The 18,471-nt window shown below is 45.2% G+C and overlaps 4 protein-coding genes across 4 annotated transcripts; 2 read left to right on the top strand and 2 right to left on the bottom strand.

Moving 5' to 3' along the window:
- Positions 1-160: 160 nt before the first annotated feature.
- AWJ20_4207 (uncharacterized protein) lies at positions 161-1,558 on the bottom strand (the record flags this gene model as incomplete). The annotated part of the gene is made up of 1 exon (XM_018881269.1): positions 161-1,558. The coding sequence occupies one exon, from the start codon at positions 1,556-1,558 to the stop codon at positions 161-163; it is 1,398 nt and encodes a 465-aa protein (XP_018733875.1).
- Positions 1,559-2,912: 1,354 nt separating this feature from the next.
- UBP8 (ubiquitin-specific protease UBP8) lies at positions 2,913-4,787 on the bottom strand (the record flags this gene model as incomplete). The annotated part of the gene is made up of 1 exon (XM_018881268.1): positions 2,913-4,787. The coding sequence occupies one exon, from the start codon at positions 4,785-4,787 to the stop codon at positions 2,913-2,915; it is 1,875 nt and encodes a 624-aa protein (XP_018733874.1).
- A 1,991-nt stretch (positions 4,788-6,778) lies between these two features.
- HHF2 (histone H4) lies at positions 6,779-7,090 on the top strand (the record flags this gene model as incomplete). The annotated part of the gene is made up of 1 exon (XM_018881267.1): positions 6,779-7,090. The coding sequence occupies one exon, from the start codon at positions 6,779-6,781 to the stop codon at positions 7,088-7,090; it is 312 nt and encodes a 103-aa protein (XP_018733873.1).
- A 3,753-nt stretch (positions 7,091-10,843) lies between these two features.
- CNB1 (calcineurin regulatory subunit B) lies at positions 10,844-11,278 on the top strand (the record flags this gene model as incomplete). The annotated part of the gene is made up of 1 exon (XM_018881266.1): positions 10,844-11,278. The coding sequence occupies one exon, from the start codon at positions 10,844-10,846 to the stop codon at positions 11,276-11,278; it is 435 nt and encodes a 144-aa protein (XP_018733872.1).
- Between the last annotated feature and the right edge of the window lie 7,193 nt (positions 11,279-18,471).

The following is an 18,471-nucleotide window of genomic DNA, read 5'->3' as shown; positions in this document are numbered from 1 at the left end:
GCCGGAGGCAAAAGCACTCGCCCGAAAGAGCTCGCGAAGTGAGCACCGCGGGGTCAGGGGCAGAGCTCCAGCCGCCGGAGGCAGCCAGGGATACAAGAGTGGTTTCTAGGGATGTTTTACAGCATTACAATAAATACCGGGATGGCTCCCTGGGGCGAGACTATAAGTTGTCGACCCAGCCGAGCGAGGAGAGCTCTTTGCGGATGGCGTCTTCGGTGGAGATTTTCTGGACTTGAGTGTCTTCGAGCTTGTCGCCGTTGATTTGTCGTTGTTTCAGGTCCTGAATAGCGCGCAGTTTTTTCAGCAGAGAACGGATCTTCTTTTCTTCGGGATTGGATCCAGTGGGCACGTTCAAACCTGGTGAGGCAGGAGCAGCAGGTGTCGAGGGAGCTGATGGTGCGGGAGATGGCGATGCAGACTTGGCACTACCATTAACAGAAGCAGAAGAGGTTTCATCGTCCTTGGCTTTCTTGGCCTCTCTCTTCTTCTTATTCTTAGCAGCCGTCTTAGAAAGAGCAGGTCCAGCAGCAGCGGCAGCAGCAGTAGAAGAAGCTCCGGCTCCAGGAACAGAAGAACCAGCTCCAGGCACAGGAGAAGGAGACCCCCCATCTCTAGCTAAAGCTCTTTGGAAAAGAGGAGTGGGTGCAGAGATTCCGGAACTTCTGGCGTGTGGTGGTCTGTATGCACCAGCTGGTTTACTGGCAACAGGAGCCTTGACACTCGAAACAGTAGCAACAGAAGCATGAGGAGCAGGAGCTGGTGATAAGGAGGAACGAAGAGGATATAAATTGGGTTCCTGAGGTCTCCAAGAAACCGAGAACAGCTCGTCGTGATCCACTGCATAGATGAGCTTACCAGAGAAATGCCAGATTCTAATACCGTTATCCACACGCAGTCTTGGCGAGGTGGTGGCAGTCAAAAGATATCTTCCATCAGGACTCCATTCACAAGCCGAGGTATTAGCAGCTTCAATTGTAGCCACTTTCGTAAACTGCTTTTGACGATCGTAGATATCGACAGTTCCTTGCAAGTTTCCAAATCCAGCAACCAGAATAAACCGAGCATGTGGAGAAAACATCAGAGTGTTTCTAGGAGCAACTGGCAACGAGTGCACAACATTACCACGAGCATCAAAAATAGTCGTCTTGGCTGGCATGTATCCATACACCACACCAAACTCACGAGAATTAGGAGACCAGGCAAAGTCATGGATAGTACCCTCTTTATCTAAAGTGATTCTCGAGTCGTAAGAACCAGCAATGCCTAACAGATACAGATTGGTTTCTCCATAGTATGACTTACCAGACTGGTCGACGTCGGTAGATGCTAATACTAACAAAGCGGTGCCGAGTTTGTTCCATTTCATCTGCACCTTGTCGGCTTTGAAGAAGGTCTTTTGGCTGACTGGTTGCTGGAAATTAGGAATGTTGTAGACACGAACACAGGCTGGACGGCCTGATTTCTCGGGAATAAACACTGCTACCGAGTAGTTTTGGCCAGGACTCAGCGAGAACTCCTGGATTCCCTCGGCTTGCAGCTTGGACCATGGAGAATGCATATTTTTGGACTCGTAGAAATGGATCAGATTACTGCTCACCAGTCTGGCACAGTATTTCTCGTCGTAACTGTATTGCAGCGACCAACCGCCCTGAGTTTTCTGAAGAAACGATTCCAGCTGCTCGCCAGAAAGTGCATTCCATACCTTCAAATTAGGATGGAAATTACCACTAGTCTCATCTTTCTTAGGTCTCTCCCAAGTCAAAACGTAGTTACCCTTAGGAGAAAAGCCCACTTCAATGGCATCCTGAACCTGTAATTCACTAACAACAGATCCATTATCAGGGTCTACAATGCGAACACACGAAGGAATAGCATACGCCAACTTGGATCCATCGCGCGAATACACTGCAGTCCGAACAGTAGCTCCCACAGGAGCCACAAACCCGTCCACGCTCTTAAACTCGGGTGATCCACTCGACAGAGCGAGCGTCTTAGGCAACCGGCCTGGTTTTCTTGTTAGAACTGACGGTTGGGGACCTGCCTCCGGCGGCTGGGGCTCTGCCCCAGACCCCCTGGCTCCTCTCGCTACGCTCGAGTCGTTACGTCGACGAGTCTAGAAAACTGCTGCAAAGCAGGAGCCACGGGGTCTGGGGCATAGCCCCAGCCGACGGAGGCACAAATGGCACCCCCAGTTCAAGATCAATGGCACCAGATCCCGATTCAGGGACCAGTTGCGACGGACTTGTCACTTACTGAAATATTGAGTTCCCGAAACCATTTGCGAAGGAGGTTCTCAAAAGTTGAATGCGGGATGCGAATACTGGTCGATGAATGTGCTGGTTGGCGATAAATTGGCCCAAAAACGCTAATAAACAGACCGAATCAAGTTGATTCGAACTTCGCTCTGCTACTCTGGAGGTGCTGGTGAAAAAACCCGATCCTCCACCTGCAAGACTCTCAGCTTTTCAGGGTAAGACACGCGCCGCCGCCTCACGACCGCCGCACGTTCCACCCCCTGAGTTCATGGGTCCGGGGTGTGCCTCCGGCGGCTGGGGCGTTGCCCCAGACCCCATTGCTCGCTTCGCTCGAATTAAATTTGGGTCGTTGGTTGGTAGAAGGTCGAGCGGAGCGAGCAGTGGGGTCTGGGGCAACGCCCCAGCCGCCGGAGGCAGGTTGAGGGGGTCTAAAATGCATAAATTTGAGAGCTATGTAGCACACTCGCTGACGATGTAGAAGAGGAGATATGCGTTAGATGCTAGTACAGTCGCGGTGCTGACTTTGGTGACCATGGCATCATCAAAATGGAACCACTGCGTGTGTTAGTTCAGACCCAATCCCGACGCAATCGACTCGAGCGAAGCGAGAGGAGCCACGGGGTCTGGGGCAGAGCCCCAGCCGCCGGAGGCAGTCGGTTACTTACACTTCCGTAGCGGGTTTTCATGAGACAGGTGTAGTGGCCAGTGTTGATGCTGCCCTGGTGACACACCACGCCGAACAGCTCGTAAGACAGGCACGAGTCTTTCAAGCCAGTGCTGGTGTATTTGCTCATGTCCAGGAACAGCGGGAACTCGACGCGAGTTTCGATTTTGGCCGACATCTTCGCGTGCTCGAACCTCTGTAATGGTGTTAGTTATTTGTAATAAATGTGTATGACAGAACCGGATGCTTATCTTGCTTACCTTGAGCTGGATGGATAGGACGGTTGGAAGTCGTTTGACGAACATCTGCTTGTCGGCGATGCGTCTTGTGTCGCAGCGACTGCAGAAATACGTCGAGTCGAGCTTCTCGGATCCTGTGAATCGGTCTAAACAGTCGTTCAGAGTGATTGTTCGTTTCGATTTCTTCGGTAATGCCTTGATTTCTAGTGATAGGTCCATCATCGGGTCGACTGTGGCTGTCACGTTCCCGCAGGTTTGACACCGGATACAGCTTTCTAATTGTCCGTAGAATGTCCGGTGGCTCACACACTGACAGGTCTCGTCGCCATTTGTTGGTGTGCTAGTCCTGTCTCTTTCGTTGGTTTCGAGGTCTTGTTCTTGTTTAATATGTAGAGGATGCTTCCGACATGTTTCAGTCACACTGTCAAACACTTTTCCTTGGAAATGCGTTTTGTGGAATTCGTCGAGAATAAACTGTAGAAACTCATGAGCGTCTTGTTCTGATGCTCCTGCCAGCGACTTTTTGAGGTTGAAAGATGCTGTTAGTATGGCAGTCATACCGAATCCTTGAACACTGCTGTTGGCGAAAAAGTCGGCAAATACCTGGTCGACACAGCACGCTAGACAGTTGGGCTGTTCGCATTCGTCGCTGTCATGACCTCCAGCAAGAAAGAAATTCCGTACTAGAGGGTTGTGGATGAGTGATTGCAGGATCACCGACATGAAACAGGTGGCTCCCATGTTATAGAACCCCTTGAGTGCTGTAGTCGCTTGGAAACTGGGTATCACTGATTCACCCGGTTTCAATCCATTTGAAGATGTTGTTACTCGTCCTATGCTGTTTTTATCGTCTTTGCTTGGTTTGTGGTTATTGTCGGATGCATCATAATCGTTGTCGTAGTCGTCAGTCTGCCGTTTGACCCGACCTGACTGGTTCGAGCCGGCTTCGTCGTCTTCATCTAGCACCGATTTCACTTCTATCGGGGGAGGATCCTCTGAAGTCGCATCTGATATTGAAAACACCTGCTGGATCTTTTTCACCCTCACTTGTTCAAAGTCATCGTCGATAACGTAATCAGCGCATGCAAAACAGTACAGAAACCCGTCTCTAGTAGAAATATCCACCCCCAGTTTATGACCTGTTTTCTGGTTATGAGGATCTCTAACATGATCGATACACCCCGTAAATGAACATTCCAAACAGAGAAACAGTGGTCCTGATTTATTACATGTTCCACATTTGGGGTTGAATCTGTTGGCCCCGTCACTGCCATTGATACTCGATCCTCGGTTCCCAGAACCGGTTTCTCCTTTTCTTGGCCGTTTCCTTGGAGGAGGTTTTGAAGGCGATGATGGTGACGGTGACATAGAACCTTCGCTTCTATTACCATTGTCATTGCCATTATTGATCCCATGGCTCCTATCACTAGTTCTATTATTTTCGCCAAAAAGACCACCACCTGCTAGAGAAAGTCGAACCGCCAGCTCGTATGACCGCAGGATCACTGACTTTTTCGTTCGAATCTCTTCTCTCGTATGAACACATCCAGATCGGCCTGATTTCACTGGTGGACTGGCGTCTGAGCCTGCTGCTGCCTTGGCTATCTTAGCCACCCCGTTTTTTCTCATTTCCTTCTAATTTCGTATACTCTCTCCTGAAACAACTCCTCTCTTTCGTCTCGTTTCTCTTTTTATCCAGAATTTGTACCTTGATTAATATTTTTTTTATTAGGTTCTTCTCCTGTTTCTGACTGATCTACCCTTGCCGGTACCTGAAATTTACAGATTCAAAATCTTGTCACCAGCGTCGTTGACTTTCAAACACTTCTGCTCCTTCTAATCCCTTGTTCCCTTACTGGCTCTACGCCTGTTCTCTCTTTCTGTCACTCCCAATAAATCTCCCACTGAGATCACAACCCAAATCTCCAAACTTGTGAACTGGTCGCCGTCTTTTTCTCCGTCGTCCCCCTTTACGACTCTCCCATAATACCCATCCAGTTCCTGCACTTGCAGCAGCCGTGCCGAGTCGGTCTAACCAGATCCTGCAATCGCGATCTTCAGAAGATAACAGCTTCCAGTATCTGCTACCGGCTGCTCCTTTTTAACGGGTTGGGTTTTGCCTCCGGCGGCTGGGGCTCCGCCCCAGACCCCGTGGCTCCTCTCGCTGCGCTCGAGTCGTTACGTCTCGTCCCAGTAGCGTCGGGGGTGAGTAGAGCTCCTGGCTGGCTGGTCACGTGTGGACAACTGCTTAATTTGCACACTGAAAACTCGATTCACTTTATTTAAGCTTAAATTTGGCTGACTGGTACTGGATCTAATAGCAAGAGGGGGCTTGGTCACTCAAAATACCAGAATCCTCTCCTCAATATACTACTTCCCAAATTGGATGTTCTGGGTGGTGATCCCTCTTATCTTTTGATATCTGCATCAAAACGTTGATCGGTCATGTGACCTTATCTTGTTCGTCACGTGTGATTGTGGCATATGCTGTCGGAACTTTGGTCCTTCATCTGTTCGTCAAATTGCCCTTCCAATACCGTTTTTAAGATTTATATATATTTCTTTTTGTAGCTTAACTGATTGATGGACTATTATTCGATTTTTAGCAATTATTGTACCTGTACGATATTACATTAGTTTCTGTACGATAGCCTACTAATGTACATGCTATATTGCATGCACTTTAGAGAGAACCACTGTATCACATCTTTTACCACGAAAACACCTATTAAAATCTTCAAAAAATTAAATGTACAGAAATAGGACCCAAATAATCAACAATAAATTACACAATAGCTCAAAAATAGATTATAATGGGAGTTACAACTGCTTTTATAAACTCAAGATCCTATTGGTCAGGTACTGATCGACTGGAATTTCAGAGCTGATAACGCGCATGCTACTTTCATTATTTTAGAGTGGTTTATATACGTACAACGCAAGATGATATTGCCAATCAAGACAGGAAGGAACCTGCTAATAAAATTGTCATTATAAATAACTTCATTGTTACTACTTTTCCTTCCTAAACGGATTAACTGCCTATATAACTACCTCCTTTATTGTCTCAGAAGCATATAATACTAGATAATACCACTATATACCACAATATATATAAAATACACGTGACGTTTAAGAGACTTTGCAGTTGGGAGTTAATACGTCCAAAAAACCCCTGCCCACAAACATGAAATTGGGAGTTTTAACTAACTGTACAAACATGAAAACAAAAACCTGGTGCAGTTGGGAGTTTACAAAACATGTAGCGAATTTTTTAAAAAGTGGTCTTGAAAAACAACCATGAAAACGAGCGCCAAAACATGCCAGAGACTGACATATGACGCGGTGCCCCCACAACAAACTCCCAATAGTGAAATATCAGCACCGCACCATAGAATATCAACAAAAATGTGATGGCGTTTACGCTGACAAACCGCCAAACGCACGTAAATCACAGAATAGTTGGTACTGAGCAACCAGAGCAGCAGTAAAAAAGACGGCCACGCCAGCCTAAATATAAAATAGCAGCCCTTCGCCACATTGTCTTGTTTTCTTCTGTTGTTTTTCCTGGTCTGTTTTTACAACACATACACAAAACACAACTTTAATACAATACAAAAATGTCTGGCCGTGGAAAAGGTGGTAAAGGACTCGGAAAGGGTGGTGCCAAGCGTCACAGAAAGATTCTTCGTGACAACATCCAAGGTATTACCAAGCCTGCTATCCGTCGTCTGGCCCGTCGTGGTGGTGTCAAGCGTATCTCAGCTCTTATCTACGAAGAGACCCGTGGAGTCCTCAAGTCATTCCTCGAGTCGGTCATCCGTGATGCCGTCACCTATACCGAACACGCCAAGAGAAAGACCGTCACCTCTCTCGACGTCGTCTACGCTCTCAAGAGACAAGGCCGTACTTTGTACGGTTTCGGTGGTTAAACGCATACAAGCCACTGCTTATCTTATTTTATTTTATTCGGGTCTATGGGTTTAATTATTGTCTATCTAATGTTATAATGAAATGAACGATTGTTTCTATTATACTTCCAGGGGGGGCACTGTGCCTCCGGCGGCTGGGGCTACGCCCCAGACCCTTTAGCTCCTGCTTCGCAGGAGATTCCTGGGATCCTCACGAAAACGACTCGAGCGAAGCGAGAGGAGCCACGGGGTCTGGGGCGGAGCCCCAGCCGCCGGAGGCACCAAACCCCGCCTGCAATTGGCAGCGAGGACGAAGATACTGCAGCCGAGAAGACGCCGAGACAAGGTCTAGCATCCGGTACTGTCGAGAGGTGTGTTTCAGTTGCTTGCACGAAGCAGTTGGCAACACCTGGCAAAGCTCGGAGTGCTGCGGTGAGCAGTTTGGCCGCCAATTGGAGGTGTACTGCCGTGATCCTCACTGCACCATATCTATAAGACATTTTGACTGGTCACGGGGCGTGGTTGTGACACGCCAGACCACGTTATAGCGGGCTGCTTGATAGACACGGCACCGCCAATGTTAATAGAACGGTTTCTAGGACCATTAAAATGCGATCTCAAATGCGAGCCTCAATTTTAAATGAAAAACTTAGTGTCTTCTGCACAGTAGACGGGCTGGGCTATATACTGAGACACGACCGTTTTACAGACCCGAATTGCAGGTAACAAATGAGGCTACAGCTAATGCTACGAATGCACATGTTGGACAGCCAGACTAAATGATTGGCTTCCAAGATTACGGTATTTTTGAGGCCTTATCAAATGTCTTAAATGCAATTGATGTTCTTGTCCGACTCGCCGGGTTTTCTGCATGGTTGGTTTGAATGCCGCAAATCGGTACTTTTTCCTACATGCATATGTTTATGTCAATCACTGCATGTGTTTTATTTTTTTGAAAACAGGTCAAACTAACGTCTTATCAAATTGTGCTATTACTCCACTGCAGCTGTCACCCGTTTACATCAATGTCACCTAAATGGGAATCGGTGCATGCGGTGACTCTCAACTCCGCACGGGGTCTGGTCTATCCCATTGGCTGCAAAGTCCAGGTCTGTTTTATTTGTGTGATATTTCGTACATTTTTATTCTCGTCGGGTAATACCTCTATCACACCTTTGAAATAATTCCATTTAATTATTTTTTATTTATTTTTTGGTTCATGGATTTTCCTGGGACTTTCCATTTAGTAGTACACAGTTAATTTTTTCCAATTGCTGGAAAAGCTAGTCTAGCCCGTGAGATATTCACCCACCACCTGACATGGGACGCTGTTGGGTTTGACAACATACAGCTACTTATGTTGCAAGCTGTCGCGAGTATTCAACTGTCAGCATACGAGCTTGTTTCACCATGGGTGCATTGTAAGCGCCAAGACAAATTTTCTATCGAATTTCTGAATCCATATTTTATTAATCACAGGAAGAAGTTTTATTGCATACTGGTAGCTGCGAACGACCCACTCTATTATATCTTACTCTACTGTTACTAGGCAAGATCTCCACCCCCTGCATTAGTGAAGCCACAAAACTTGTTAAGAGGGCTTGAAATACAGCCATGTATTATCTCATGATAATATCTATCTTGTGGAGTACCCCAAATAGGGATTTAAACTATCTAAGCAGAAATCTCTCCGAAAATATTAACCAGAAGCACAGCGTTGCATCTGAGGGCTCTGAGGGCTGCTGCTTATCTGAATGCTTATTGCACAGATCTGCTTGAACCAAGTGGTTGGGGCACTTGCTTGGGTTGCTTTTTTTGAAAAGCACACAAATGTTCTTTCACCTGAACTTGGATCTTTAGGGGGTGCTATTTAGAGTAGTTCTAGCCATTAAGTATCTAAGAATAAACAATGGAGCTAGAAGACTGGAACTAGAACATTACTTGAATAAGATACGAACATGAGGACCTTTTTTGTCAAGAGGGGCAGCCAATGGATTTTAAAAGAAGGCGACATAAACTTGGCTCTTGGCTCTAGCACGTTTTGTATGTTTACATTTGCATCGAGTGTTTTCGTGCTGTAACCGGAAAAGATCCTGGATTCAGTCGCAGATTCCGGTAATTTTGTAGCAGCGCGGTATAATATACGCTCATACATCCGTTATACACCCTTCAAGTGACTCTTGAGTCAACACCTAAAAAAATAAAAAAAAGAATAACGTATGCATCTGCAATTGGAGCTAGAATCGAAGAAGGGCACTTACATGTTTCACGCTATTATGCCAATTCCGCATGGACTTTTGTAATAAAATAATATTTACAAAAAAAAAAGACCAACCGTGCAATGTCTCAGTTGTGCAGTAGTGAGATTGAGGCACGCCCAAACGTTGGGACCTACCCCGCTACGAATGTCGGGGAAAAGAACCCAAAAAGCTCATTAAACAGCGGAAAAAAGAAAGAGGGGGAAAATGTCAAAACGAACTGATATAAGATAGCAGTTATAATGCATATTCAAATGATGGCTTAGACAATGTGCATTTGACTTGCGTCCCATGCTGCCAAACTTAAGCTCCCACACGCGCTATCCCAAATCCGTCGAAAAGTGAATTACTGTTCTACCGGGCAACGGCTTTCCTTTCACGCCTACTGGTCAGGAATAAGGTAAACATCGAAATTGAGTGCATGAATACCCAATTTACATGGAAAACATACGTGAAGCTACGCCCAATAGGTTTTGAGAACAGCTGAGATCCAGGGGTGGAGCTAGTCGCTATTGAGCGATTCAGGGGTCATAGCGTGCATGATCGGCCGCCGTTAGACAGCTTGTGATAAGGGATCTGAGATTAGGTTTTTTTAGGGTAGGGAAGCAGTTGAATGTCATTTTTATATGCATGGACTGACAAAGACGGGGTAATAACAGGATGCAATTAAAATATAATATTTTTTTACACCCCTTTCAGACACGAAGATGCAGTAATGGTTGGGGCCAATTGCGTTTTTCTGTAATTTCCTGTGCCTGCCACTGCTGGTTGCGGCATAAATTTCACCCAGCGCCCTACACACCAAGGAATTAAGCTGTTCCCAAAGGACTCCCTTACCTGCAAGCAAAATGTGAATACATTGTACTAGCAATCAATTATGCAACGATATAAACATTTCGAAAGAAAATTAGCAATAATCAGGAAGAAAAAGAGAAAAATGACTGCCAGAAAACTCCAATGCGGCACAGTATTGTCACGCCGCAGAGCTAAGATCTAGATTCGTTCTCACCTAATTGCCCTTCCGGTAAAGCTCAACAAAAAAAACATTAAAATGACAAAAACAAGCAACTAGGATAATAGGTTCAAAGAAGAAAACAGGTTTTTAAATAATTCGCAGTTTATGCTTCTGAGAATGAAGACCAGTCAGAGTGGTCTAGATCTTGCTTGTCTAAGCAGCATGTGCGGCTCGCAATCTAATCTAACAAAGTGCGATCCAGCAGAACCTAGTACCACTGAACGTTACGAAGACATATATAATGGGTGCTGAAACGTCGCATCTGGCTGAATCGATAGTCGATAAGACGAATTGTAAGTTAATTCCAGAAGTCGCTACTAAACCGACTCTGTTAGAAGCCCCTCAACCGCCATTATTCAAGATGCATAACCGAGACGAAACGAGCGAAGCGAGCAACGGGGTCTGGGGCGGAGCCCCAGCCGCCGGAGGAAAGTCCTACCGAACCAGTTCTAACAGGCAACAGTTGACAATGACGAGGTAGACAGACTGCTAAAGAGGTTTATGAAACTGGACCAGGATGACTCGGGTACAATTGAGTCGGAGGAGTTTCTCAGCATTCCAGCCATTCGCACCAACCCCTTAGCATCAAGATTGATTGAGATTTTTGATGACGACGGAGATGGACATATTGATTTTGAGGAGTTTCTGGGAGCTCTGAGTGCATTTTCTAGTCGAGGTGCCAGAGAAGAAAAATTGCGGTTTGCCTTCAAAGTCTACGATATTGACCGGGACGGGTATATCAGCAACGGAGAATTATTTATTGTACTAAAAATGATGGTGGCTACTAATCTTCAGCCACATGAGCTGCAACAGATTGTAGATAAAACGATTATGGAAGCCGACAAAGATGGGGATGGAAAGCTGTCGTTCCAAGAGTTCAAGGACTTGGTTGAGAACACCGATATTTCGAAGTCCATGACCCTGGATCTATTTTAGCTTCTTTCTTGTACTGACAGTATAGTTTTTTATTTTATTATTTTATTGATGACTGTTTATTTATTATGTTGGCCAGTTTTGTTGCACTGTCGATTACTGATTAGCCGAACAACTCCACCCACACACAGGTTCTATTGTTCAGTCTCAAGGTGAATTACTGTGACATTCTGATTTAACTGGTTATCCTTCCATTACAGAGCCATATTGTTCTCTTTCTGAGCGCTAATAAGAAAGTGAAGAACAGGTAAGACATGCTTAAGACAGGCGTTCGATCTATTGGATACTACAGCGTTTTACAATAGAACCCACCGCCACCATAGCAAGGTTGATAGTAAAGACAAGCGGGTCGGTTATTGCGAGAACGGCAGATAATTGCTCGCAATTACCTACCATTGACTATCAGAAACCAATCCAAAAAAAATCAAAAAGAAAACATGTCTGGGCCTTTACTGTCAACTGCGGAGTGAGCAGGGGGAGCCTACAGTCAGGTGAAACCATGCAAACGGCTCCAACGACTATCGTTTGCGATTGCATCTATTGGTATGTTGCATAGATAGCTATAGTTGTAGTTATTATAATATGATCAATGTGCTGTGAACAACAGAAAAGATTTCTCAGAAGCTTATCTGGGTGCTAGCATGTTATCAAAGAATGCCAGGTCATTGTTAGAACAGAATTTTCTTTAAAAAGACATTCATAGTTAACATGATTTTAACCAGTTAAAAGTGCTAGAACCAGTGTCTTTGAGTGCCTCAAACGGTCACATCAGATGTGTAAGCTTGAAGTTACTTGATTTGACAAATACATTCTACCGTTAATTCTGCCCACAGTTTAAACGGGTGTTTATTTCCAATTCCGGCGGAAAACGAAAAGCATTGTCTAAAATAGCATACTTTGGTTAAGGTATGCTGCCTCATTTTGGTTTCACATTTACATCCTGTTAGGTTTTTCGGTTGTTTTTATTCCAGTGGGCTTTACCATTTCTTTTGCAGGATGATCCGAGCATTTGCATGACAGATAAGAAAAGCGTTAAGCCTAATTAGGATAGCCTTCGAAATATGCATAACGCACGCTAGTCTTTATAGTGTGACCAGTTGCGTTGAATCTATTACCTACACACTAACCATGACAGAAACAAAAAAGCAAATTAGAGAGGGGATGTATATGGGGTCTTGAGAATAGAGAGGCCAGGTAACTAGTACAATGTTATCTGGGGTGTTATATTATTCATCTTAAAATACTTAAAAGGCCCCAAAATTGCAACTTTGAGGCAGCTTTTTGTTTTTTTGTGTAGTATCTTGAACTTTGTTTTTAAGGTTATACTTTGATCTTCAAGCCTCATTTCAGGTTCCCCACACTCCTTCAATTCAATGTTAGCATTGGCCAGTTCCAATAGGAACAAAAATCTGAAGAAGCCAAGGACCCATCGCCCAGTTCCAATTATCCCAACTGCCCTGTTAACTCGAGCTGGCTCGGACAAGACAGGTATAACCCCAATTACTGCTACCACACCATCGAGTATATTTTGGGGCCGTCGCAGTTCTGTCACTACACCTAGCGACTGGAACCACTTTCCTCTCCAAACACCCTCGACCTCTTTGTTTGACATTGAAGTTCATTGGCTTGCTGATAAAAGTTCTGTTTGTGGTGATGATGAAAATCCAGATTCCATTGATGTTTCTGCAGCAAAAAATTCTGAAAATGTGGACATCCTCTCTGACAGTCCTCCATGCTCACCTTTGCTTACTATTGGCTCCCCTACATCTTCACCCCCTTCTTCGCCGTCGACTTCTCCTCAGGCTGCTAGCTTTAGTCCAAAGAAACAGAAACGCACACCCAGTCCAATTAGTATTCCTGTTTCCAACAAATTTAATGTCAGTGACTTAGTTTCTTTGAGCAATGCAAACTCCCCAGCACCAGACTTTGACTCTAATGATGTAGTCTCTCCCATTGTTAAGCAACACCCACTCAAGTCTGCTGGAGAGAATCCAATGTTAATTGGTTATGTTTGTGACAATTTGAAGCTGTCGCCAGTTATGACAGCCATCTCACCGACTGTTAGCAAAAATTCACTTAGCCCCTTCCACTCCAATAACAGTTCCCAAACGATTGCGCCCCAAATTATAGATGTTCCTCCTTGTTCTCTTCAAGGGTTTATACCTACTCCCGGATATTCACTTACTCCTGGGATCCATGCTGTTAAAGAAGGATTTCTAGCCCTGTGTAGTGCTCGTACACCAGTGCTACCAGAGAGTCCCGAATCAGTTGAACTTCCTCCAATCACTCAATACATTGAAGTGAAAACCCCTCAAGCCTCTGAGAGACCCTCTGAAACTCCCTTTGAGAGTCCCACTACCGCTACTGCTGACGTTTCAAAGACAGATTCTGTTACTCCACTTGTTGCACCAGTTGTTCTGCCAGTTGTCACCAAGACCGTCACTACTCCTCCAGCCAAACCTTGTAGAACGTATCGCAGAAAAGCGAAAACTTCCAGAGACTACACCGATACAGAATCAGAGGGCGGGAAAGAAGGTGCCAAGAAGGAGAAAGGGAAAGCTTCCAAACCGGTTCCAGCATTACCTAAAAGAAAAGCTAAGGCTATAACTGCGGGTATTACAAAGGCAAAACCCAGAACAAGATCTAAATCTGTAGTTGACAGGAAGAAGAAGGAAAAAATAGAGTCTGTTATTGACCCCGCGGTGGTCGCACTTTCACCAACTACCGATAAAAGTTCAAGCATAAGTCTTCGTCCCGCCTCCAGTCCCAGCTCCACTCCTAACTCCGACTCCAATCCAATCTCCAGTCCCGTCGCCAATCCCATCGCCAATCCCATCGCCAATACCATCACCAGTCCCATCACCAGTCCCAGCTCTATTCCCAGCTCTACTCCCAGTTATACTCCCAGCTCTATTCCCAGCTTCACCCCCATTTCTTCCTCAACTGCAACACTGAAGTATATCGCAATCAGACCTCATCCGACACCAATTAGTTCGGTAGTCCTCAAACGTGGATGTGGTAGAGCAAAAGTAGCAGCAGTTAAGTTGGAACAGATGCTGTACATGGATAAACCTTACAAACCCATTGTTCCATTATTCATGAAAGATGAAGACCTTTATGCTCAAGCCATTAAGAAAAAGAAAGGAGTCTATTCATGCCACCACTGTTACGAGAGGTTTCGCACTATTTTGGAGTTTGCGCAACATCTCGATGAATTCAAACTTCGTCGTTTCTTCAAGTGTGAGTTTATGGACTGTGCTTGGAGACTTGTTGGTTTCCGTAGACGTGGTGAGTGGTACAGACACTGTAAAACTGTTCATTCAGATGACCCTTATATCTGTCCTAGTTGTATTAGGCTCATATCCAGGAAAGACAGTACCCAACGCCATCTTGTCCTATATCATAGGATCACTGAAAACATAGGCCTGGAAGAATACAGGTATTCCAAATGGAAAGATCGGATGGATGAACTACCTAGAATACCTTGTAGAGCGCCGAAGAAAGGGCAAGCTGCTTGTGTCAGTGAACCTGAACGTGAACCTGAACGTGAACCTGAACGTGAGCCCGACAGTCAGATTGATCCAGTCCTAGTGCTCAGCTCTAAGCCAAAGTCCGAAACTAAGCCAAAGCGTCGAGTAAGAAAGAGAGCCGACAAATAAACTCTCAGGACCTAACTAACTTGACCATCATCTACTGACATTTGATATTATTATAATTTTTGCTGGGACTTTTTGTGTTTTGCTTTGTTTTGCTTTATGTTTTTTGTGTTACTTTTTATAATATTCTCTCATTAATAGTACTTAACAATTTACAATTTATTCTACTCTCTTTTACAGTCAACTATTGCACTTACTAGTATCCGGAAAATCTCCGTCTCAAGCAACGTCCTCTTCCTTACTAAAGCCATTCTTCCACAGGTAGTGGTCTTCTCCAATAAAGTAGGTCAGGGTAGATTTAGAATATCCAGCAGGACCCAAGATCTCCAGGTTGTCAATTACAGTGTCGAGAAGAACCGACCGGCCGAAATCGAATTGTTCGTGTGCGACGTGAGCAACATGGATATGCATATGGTAGTAGGAAGGTTGATAATGGAAGTACAATTTCAGCTGGTTGCGACTGATGGGGAACTTGTCAGTTACAGCGTCAAGAATGCGTTCTTTCATGCTCTTTAAAAATGGTAGATGTGAGCCGTTGAGATCACGGATCGATGCTAGATCCGATCTCTGTACAATGGCCATCAAGTAAAGCACCTCCATAGTCTTACGATCCCATTTCATATTCGGCAAAAGAACAAACCCGTCCACAGGGTCCTCATCTCTATATACAACTCTATCAGCCTCAGCTCCATGATTCAAAATATTATCGACCCATTTGATGCGATCTCCTTTCTGAGACTCGACATATGGTAGCACCACCCTGTTATACAGCTCGGGAGTTTCTCGAACTACCCGTTTCTGCTGTTTACGATGCTTATTGACATGTGTCTCTGTAGCTGGATAGATCAGACTGATCTTAACCGAAGGATTATCATTCACGTTCTGAACCAAGGTGGCTACGTTCCATGAATAGATATCATTCTGATCGAGGTTCCTGATTTCTTCCAGCACCGAAACAAGACCCTTGTCCTGATTCTTCACAAACTGGGCATTCTCGAACGCTATCTTCTCAATTGTAGCAATCGCAGCCTCTCCTCGAATACTTCCGAGCAGCGTTGCCGACTTGGCTACCGAGTCTGTTTGTTAGTGGACTGGGGGTCTGCCTCCGGCGGCTGGGGCTGCGCCCCAGACCCCCCGGCTCGCTTCGCTCGAGCATCGGGGTCCCCGCACTTTCGACTTTGAGTGTGGCAATAGGGATCACCTGTCACAGTTCACGTACCTAGATTGAGCACTTCTTGGAACTCGAACTCTCGAAGCAGATCTGACGCTGTCATCTTGGGTCCTTACAACAATTGTATACAATATAAACACAACTATTGGAACCAATAACAACCACCAGTAAAGATAATTCACCAATGAACTGCTACAACTGCTCGAACGAAAATGATATTGGCTCTAAATTGTCACGGTCGAGATGGTCTCGGAAGAGAGGTTCGAGGATCAGCGAAATCGGCATCTCATTCTTGTATCGGGTGAACCTGGGCCTCGCAGAACAAATCTCCATCCTCAATACCACCTTTCTCTTATCAGTCGCTACTCCTATCTTTTACAGCTGCGACTCCTCTGAGCCCTTCCGGTGGCTATCCCCAACACGGCGGAATCAGCCAAGTCATCGCTTATCACTGTCGCAACTGCTGTTTCAGGAACATGGACCCTGCATCTGCACAATTCTGACTCGGCTCCTTCCCCCTGAGGCTCAGCGACCTCGCTTGACCCATATCAGCTCGCTCAAAAAATCAATAGTTACTGGGAACACCCCTAGCAACGACTCGAGCGAAGCGAGAGGAGCCACCAGGGTCTGTGGCGGAGCCCCAGCCGCCGGAGGCAGTCCCCCCCTCACAGACCCGGGTTAGGATTCACCTTTAATAAGGTTTTAGTAGACGAAGAAGGTTCATAAGAAGCGAAGCAAAAGAAACAAAGGGTTCTGCCATTGCTGAGGAGGGGAGTGGGCAGTTATAGAACGTTCGCCAGGGTATGTGGTATGTGTGGTTGCTGGTGTTGGTGGAAGAAAGACGCCGTCTGGGTGGGCCGTCCTTGTCAGGACTGCACCTAATCAATTCAGGCAGAAACCTTATATAGAGTTAATGGATCCAAGGCCCTGGTTCGGGAATTGGACCAAAAAGATTGAGTGGTCTCTCCCAATTGATACTTTGTAGCCCTAATAGGCACACTTGCTGTGCTGCGAGAAGCAGTCCAAGGTTATAGTATAACCCAACTGACAGCACAGCTCTCGCCTTGTCACCCATTAGATTAGATTGTGATTAAATTGTAGCTTGTCGTCCATGAGCAGTGCTGGTGGATGGCATGCGGCCAGAATCTACATAGTATCAAGACCGGAGTCAAGACATTTAATGTCCACAGGTGGACTGGAACAGGCCAATTGTAATTTTAGGACATTTGACGCAAACTGATACATGTGCAATAAGCGACACAAGAGCTATAAACACGGCAACGGAAGTATGTGATGCAGAAACACCAGGCGGTCAGGCGGCCTGGCAGATAAGCAGCAGTATCAGACCATGCCAGTAGGCTAAGTTCAAAAGTCTAGATCAGAATTTCGACCGCAGGTTGATTACATTTTCCCCAAATGAGCAATACATGTCAAATTTTTATCATGTTGTGATGCTCGATACGATAGTGTTTTTGTCGCTAGGAGGAATTTTGTTAGTTTCGTCACTGTAACACTAACATTGCGTTTGATAAGGCATCTTGCTCCTAATTAGGCGCTGTAGTCAGCCAGATCTTTTGTTTCCTGTTTCTTCTGCAATGTTTGCTGGGCGTCTGCTGGACGTCTGTTGGATGTCTGCTGTCATATCTGCTGGCATGTCATTATCTATTTACAAGCTGGCTGCTTTTTCGATTTGTAGAGATATGTTCAAACAGCTGGAACGCCAGAAACTAGCTTTTACCAGGATCTCCTGCTATATACAAATCTATACCTATGAATATACGTATAAGTTTAAATAAAAAAATACATATAAATAGTTGTAAATACGTACAAAATAAAAGATATACATTTGAATATATATAAATATAAAATAAATATTTACGTTTGAGACCTGGACGTACCCCTGGATCCCCCCTGGATCGAGCTCGGACGAGTTCAGCCGCGAGAGCCCCACACAGAGGCTCGTGCACGGCTCTAGTAATGGGCGCAAAAAGCGATATTCGCAGAAATATGCACTATCATGCGCGTAATATATGTTTCTTTTTTCTTGAGAAAAAATTTGGAAACGCCAAACAAGACAGCTTGTTCGAAGTGCGGATTTTGCTGTTTGTGCTGCTGTTGGGGACCTTTGTTATTACAAAACCGATCCCAAGCATTTTCAAGAGGGTATACTGAAGTTGTGAGGCCACTAACCGAGAAAATATTTCACCTCTGCCTGTAACCACAGTTAGGGTCAGCTTGGGTGCTAATATATATAAAATAGTGGGCGAATAGAGAGAGTGTTGAACCTTTTGATTACAGGGAAACCAGCGCATCGTCATTACAAATCCCATTGTAACAGACGGAAACCTTTGGACGACGAATTCGCGATT

Source organism: Sugiyamaella lignohabitans, chromosome C, assembly GCF_001640025.1.
Source record: "Sugiyamaella lignohabitans strain CBS 10342 chromosome C, complete sequence".
NCBI classification, from domain to species: Eukaryota; Fungi; Ascomycota; class Dipodascomycetes; order Dipodascales; family Trichomonascaceae; genus Sugiyamaella; species Sugiyamaella lignohabitans.
Note: the sequence above shows the minus strand (reverse complement) of the source record. Positions and strands in the feature narration are given on the sequence as shown.